Consider the following 6894-nt stretch of genomic DNA (forward strand, 5'->3'; position numbering starts at 1 on the left):
TTCTGAGTTTTACTGAAAATATACCACATTCTTCATGTAGAAAACTTATTGGGATCATTCCAAATAAGAACAGAAAGAACCCAAAACAATCATGTTTTTAATAGAATTAAATTTCAGGTAATTTATTTTAGAAATAAGTCTATACAATTATATACTCAATAAATGCATTATGTTTTTGATTCCAGTATTTTCATGTTCCAAACATTTCTAGTATTTAAAACTACCTAAAAACATTTTTTTTTTTCTGCTTAAAGTTTTCAAATTACGAAAGCAAGAATTTCCAATAGACCAGAGAAGAAAAGTTACGATTTCATGTACTGGCTGTGCCAATAGAAGGTAAAGCCATCTCTTGATGCTGTTTTCTCCTCAGAGTGGAACATATACACACAAACCTTTCCTTCCTGAGTCAGTGCATTCCAGGTCTTCTTTCTTTCTTTTTCCTTTTCACATACCGTAAAATTCACCCATCTAAAGTGTACAATTCAATGGCTTTTAGTATAATCATGGAGTTGTTTATCCATCAACACAAACAATTTTAGAACATTTTTTTTAGCCCAGGAAGATACCCTGCACTTCGTAGCCATCACCCTCGCAACCCCTCAGCCCCTAATAATCTCTAATTTACTTTCTGTTTCTATGAATTTGCTTATTCTAGATATTTCATGTAAGTAGAATCATACAATATTTGACCTTTTATATCTGGCTTATATTGCCTTCTTCGTGTTGTAGCATTATCAGAACTTCATTCCTTTCAATGACTGAATAATATTCCACTGTATGTGTATAAGCCACATTCGTTTAACCATTCATCAATTGATGGGCACTTGAATTGTTTCCATCTTTTGTCTACTGTGAATAATGCTGCAATGAAAATTTGCATACAAGTATCTGTGTCTTGTTTTCAATTCTTTTGGGTTTGTATCTAGGAGTGAAATTGCTGGGTCATATGGTAATTCTATTTTTAATTTTTTGAGGAAATGCTGAACTTTTTTACAACAGCTGCACCCTTTTACATTACCACTAGCAATGTTCAAGGGCTTTGATTTCTACACATCCTCTCCAACACTTGTTATTTTCTGATTTGGGTTTTTTTTTTTTTTATGACAACTCTCCTAGTATGTATGAAGTGTTATCTCATTGTGGTTTTAATTTGCATTTCTCTAATAATTAGTGATGTTGAACATCTTTTCATGTCCTTACAGGCTATTCGTTTATCTTCTTTGGAGAAATGTCAATTCAAGTCCTTTGCCCATTTTTTTTTGTTATTTTTACTGTTGGTGCTGTTGGGTCATAAGAGTTTTTTATATATTTTGGATATTAAGCATTTCTCCAATATATGATCTGCAGATATTTTCTTCCATTTTTCTAGGTTGTCTTTTTCACTTTCTTGAAAAATGTCCTTTGATGCACAAATGTTTTTAATTTAGTTGCAGTCTAATTTATCTATTTTTTTCTCTTTTGTTGCTCATGATTTTGTTGTCATATCCAAGAATCCATTGCCAAATCCTAGGTCTTGAAGATTTACCCCTATGTTTTCTTCTAAGAGTTTTACAGTTTTAGCTTTTATCCTTGGGTTGTTAACTCCTTTTGAGTTAATTTTTGTCTATGGCATGAAGTAGGAGTCCAACTTTATTCTTTTGCAAGTGAATATCCGATTGTCCCAGCATCTTTTGTTGAAAAGACTGTTCTTTATTCATTTGGTTGTCTTGGCACCCTTGTTGAAAAACAATTAACCGAATACATGAGAATTTATTTTTTGATTCTCAATTCCGTTCCATTCATCGAAAAGTTTTTCCTCATTCTACCTTTTCTGATTCACTTCTTTGCCATACTCCTACTCTCCTATTCCAATCCCAAATGAGGGTGCTCATTTAAAGCAAAAAGAAAGTTGAGCAGGAAGTGACAAAGAAATATTATTTTTGAGTTTATAGCAGAGCATCTTTTTTTATAGTCATAAATCTTATATTGGCTCTCAAGTGAATGGAGACTTAAAGAGAGATAAGATGGATTCTTAAAACAGAATATCTATATTTTGCAAGCAATCAGACATTTTCTGTGATGCCATTTCACTGAGTATTCCAAACCTTAAACCTGTATTTAAAAGTGTCTATGATTCTTATGTTTGCTAATATGCATGATAGACAAAGCTCTACTTTAAACTAGGAGCTGCAGATAGACGTTGTATAATCTTTTGTAATTAAACACAATCTACAGATTAAAAAGGTTCTGGTTTGTCTACTTCCAGGAATTTACCACTGTGCTATGTGCAGAGTGGGTACTCAATAAACACATGTTAGAAGAATTAATCAATCTGTTTGAAGTAGAGTTCTCTTAATTTCCTATGCAAAATATGTACTAATATATACATATTATCAATATAATTACTTCCTTTTATATGAGCATTAGTAACTTTCATTTTTCCCCATTTCCTTGTAAGCTAATTTATCTTAGCCATTATTATAAATTGTTAATATTGTGGTATTTATTTCACAGCAGTAAATTCCCCCTGAAGCACCCCACAATATACTCAGTGAAGAAAAGGGTTTCAGAATCAGTTACGAATAGGAATTGAGTCTAGTTGATTGAGAAATTAGTGACATTTCACAAGCGTCTGTGAAAACAGCTGGCTTCATTAACTCAGGTGACATCTCCTGCAGTGGCCACATTTCTACCCAGATGAATGATGGAGCATATGTTTTCTGACTTCCTTTGCTGTCAATAGATCTTCTTTGTCTGTAGTTATACCAAAGCTGATGGATCATTTCTTTGAATGGTCTTGTGGTCAGAGTATAGAGAATTGGATTCAAAGCACTGTTGATAGGAAGAATAAAAATCACTACCCAAGAAGTTATGGTACCTGGAAGAGAAAAATGAAGTAGTTTTAGTGTTTATAGATGTCTACAAGGTATAGAAACCTCCCTTCCTTGGTTCTTCCACCTCAACTTTTGAGTCATAATTTTTTTCCTTCGATGTCACATAATTCAATACCAAGTCTATATGTGTTTCCAGGATGTTTTTCCAGAGTGCCAGTGTTTGCAGGGAGTGCTAGTGCTGCAAAAGAACAGAGTTCTTTGCTAATGAGTTTTTCTTGAATATGTCAACAAGAGTATTCCATTAGGTAGAAATATTTCCATGCAGTGATTACACATTGTTATGATTGCATTTTAGGAAAAATCATATTGTTAAGTATTTAAATTATAGCTTTTCAAATGTTTTAATTACTAGATAGTACATACAGTATTTCTCAGAATATGTAGAATTATCTTTAATAGATTTCTGCTATTTGATTTTAAAAATAGACATGCATTTTTGGTCTTTTGACCAGATATTTATTTCAGCAAAAACATCTTTGGCTAAACCTACCTTAAGAATCACTCTAGTATATATGCAGCTACCAAATACTCAAGTTTTTATTATAATTTAAATGATGCTATCATTCCTCTTTTTGTTATTCATAAAATGTAAGATACTATCACTATCATCCATGGGATAGACCAAAATTAAAATTATATATATAACTTTTAATGATATGAATATATACCACATTACATATACAATTAACAGGATGTTTGCATACTTTTTATTGTGGCAAAATATATATTAAAAATTATCATATTTTCCACTTTTTAAATGTACAGTTCAGTGGCATTAAGTACATTCATATTGTTGTGCAACCATTACGACAATCTCTAGGACTATTTCATCTTCCATCCTGTCTATGAATTTGACTACTCCAGGAACCTCACGTAAGTGGAATCATAAAATATTTGTCCTTTTAAGTCTGGCTTAGTTAACTTAGAATCATATTTTCAAGGTTCGCCCATATTGTAGCATTGTCAGAACTTCCTTCCTTTATGAGGCTGAATAATATTATTCATTGTATGTATATACCACATTTTGTTTATGCATTTATTCATCTGTGGACACTTGTGTCACTTCTACCTTTTGGACATTGTCAATAATGCTGCTAGGAATGTAAGTATACACATATCTGCTTGAGGCTTTGCTTTTAATTCTTTTGGGTATTTTTCCAGAAGGTGGATTATCAGATTGTATGATAATTCTATGTCTAATTTTTTGAGGAGCTGCCATATTGTTTTCCACAGCAGTATATAAGGGGTCCAATTTCTCCAAATCCTCACCAAAACTTGTTATTTTCTTTTCTTCACCAAATAATTGTCACCCTAATAAATGTGATGCACATTATATTTAAATACCAAAAGTGTTTGCTTCTATTTATTTCTCATACTCTGTTCTCTAAATTGCATGTATTTCAGGAAGAAATATTTCTTAAATTCTTAAAAAAAATGAAGTAATTATAATTGTTTTGGCCTCTTTTCCTTTCTGGTCATCTTAAACATGTGATTACCAAAATTTCAACACTGGGTAATTTGTTTTGGTCATTTATTATTCTTTTGTTCCAATAATAATTGTGTCATTAGGCATTTATGGAAAAAATGAAACAGTTTCTTCCTGCTAAGCATTATTGATGAGCAGAGCCTAAAGTACATATAACCCTGACTTATCATTCTTGAAATTGGTTAGTGTTAAGGATCTTAATTGTCTTTCTTAGAAGAACATTACACAAATAGATTTATTATTTCTTTATGGAAAAAAAATTGTACCTGGTATTTCTACTTGAAGCAGCGAAAGAAATTTTAGCACAAAAATGGGTATCCAACATAATGCATCAGTAAATACAATAAAGAAAAATCTTTTGGCAAGTATCATCTCTTTTTTAATTTGATTTGGTATTTCAGTTGCTGTTATGGCGCTTTGATGAACACTGTAAAACATGCTTCCATAGGAAAAAACTATGATGATAAATGCTGCCAAGTTAATACCTATTTAGAACACAAGGAATATTATTAATGTATAGGAACATTTTTTTCAAAACATATAAATAAAACATATCCTTAAGTACTACTATTAAAGATACAAAAAACATAGCATGCATCTTTTGTTCTTCATAAAGAATTACTAAGGTGAACAAAAATAATGAATTTTTTTAAGTTTAAGTATTGTTGAATGAAGAATGATAAAATGTTTAATTTTAAAATGGCATATTAAAATTAAATAATAGTAATTCAATAAATATTTGGGCCTTTAAATTTTCTAGTATTAGTGATTTTTTTTCAAAATGGAATTACTTTGTGCTGTACTTTGAAAATATTTTTACATTGCTGGTTTAGAGCAGTTATATGTATTCTCTTAAGCCCAAGATGTGTGTGGCTACACACAAGAATTTGAAAAGATAATAAATACCATGATGTTTATATCATAAAGGCAAAGAGCCAATTTATATTTCGCTTAATATTTTTGGGGTGAAAACAAGAAATACAAATAGTTAGTGCTTTTTATTAGGCTGTGTCAGGTTGGAATTTATATGATAAAGGTATAATTTGGGGGAAAAATCCCTGTTGGTGATTCTGATAGAATTCACCCCCACCCTTACTGAGAAGAACTGATTAGAAGATCTGAAATAACAATTTCCGAGCATCAGAAAGTATAATGAGTTTCATATTGTGAGTTATTCCAGCATTTGAATGAAAGGGTTTGTACCATACAGTTTCTTACCAAGAAAAATTGCCACTGAATAAATCTGGGCTCCAATACTTTCTGTAACTTCTGAATGAAGAGGGAAACATACTCCATTGGTGCCATAGTAGTTTCTGAAAAATTCTTTATTACTCAGTGGAATGAAAGCCACTATAAACCCAACAATCCAAATGAGAATCAGAACTGTAATTGTTCTGCATTTTCCAGGTCTCAAACATCTAAAAGGATACACAATGCAGATGTATTTTTCCAATGTCAAAAATGTTAGAAGTAAAACTGATACTTCTGTGGACAGAATGGCCAAGGATCCCAAGAGCCGACAATGAATACTCTCCATCCACAGCTGTGCGTGCTTATTGTATTCTCCACGAAATTTTAGGTCAAAGGCTCCGATCACAAATAAATATATTCCCATTAGGCAGTCGGCACCTAGAGGGGTCAGAAAGTTTCACAAATTTAGAAAAAAAAGTAAGTATAATGGAATTATCAACAAACAATAATATTTTTAGTATTAGGAAAAACAGTCAAGTTTTTTCTACCTTGGGAAGAGGCAATTTTTATTCTCCTAAGAATTCATTTATGGATGAGGACCTATTCATCAACTCTCTCTGGTAACCGCTCTCATAGCACTCTCTACAGTTAACTATGTAATCATTTCTTCATTTTCCTTTAAAATGCAAGTCTGTAAGTGCAGAGATATTGTCTATTTTGTTCTCCATTCTAGACCCATTCCCTAGAAGTGTTAAATAAATGAATAAAATGCAATTATGTTGAGCATTCAATTAGGGACCTAGATGAGGATCACATTATTTGGTTCAGCGCTTCCACTGAGATTCTTCCAACTCAGTAAGCTAAGGACATCACCCAAAATCTCAGAGAAAGTAATTCAGAAGTTCCTGTGATAGAGTAATGACTATGAGTTTTGAAGCCTATAATTTAGAAGATATGAATAATTATGAACTGCTTTGCAGTCAGTACAATTTTGAGGGGCTTAAATGACTCACCAGAGCTGGTCTAAGCAAAATTGTTTTGTCTGCTTCTCTCTTTCTATTTTTACATCTTTCTCCATCTCTTTTTAGGCTCTCCCATCCTGAACATTAGCTCTCAATGTGATACCCTACTTGGCATATTTTCTTTTTAAACTAACATATCAGACAGGAGGTGAGATTTTTCTGAGTGTGCAAGTATTCTACACCAAGTCCCTAAAATCACTGTATAAATTATAAGGTTGACCCTAATCCTTTAACCCTGAAGTTATATTCTAGCCTTCACCAGGGAAATCAAATTTACCCAATATTTTGTAACTAACAATACAATTTCTGTGTTCTACTTATT

At 31.9% G+C, this 6894-nt stretch overlaps 1 protein-coding gene across 1 annotated transcript in view; it reads right to left on the reverse strand.

Annotated features, from left to right (window-relative positions):
* Window positions 1-2375: 2375 nt before the first annotated feature.
* RXFP1 (relaxin/insulin-like family peptide receptor 1) overlaps window positions 2376-6894 on the reverse strand; it is a 142233-nt gene continuing 137714 nt past the window's right edge. The window contains 3 exon segments of the mRNA XM_012651911.1: window positions 2376-2857; window positions 4626-4844; window positions 5578-5988. Coding sequence (XP_012507365.1) covers window positions 2556-2857; window positions 4626-4844; window positions 5578-5988 — 932 coding nt within the window. The 3' untranslated portion in view covers window positions 2376-2555.

This window comes from Propithecus coquereli, unplaced genomic scaffold (genome assembly GCF_000956105.1).
Source record: "Propithecus coquereli isolate 6110/MARCELLA unplaced genomic scaffold, Pcoq_1.0 Scaffold376, whole genome shotgun sequence".
Classification (NCBI taxonomy): domain Eukaryota; kingdom Metazoa; phylum Chordata; class Mammalia; order Primates; family Indriidae; genus Propithecus; species Propithecus coquereli.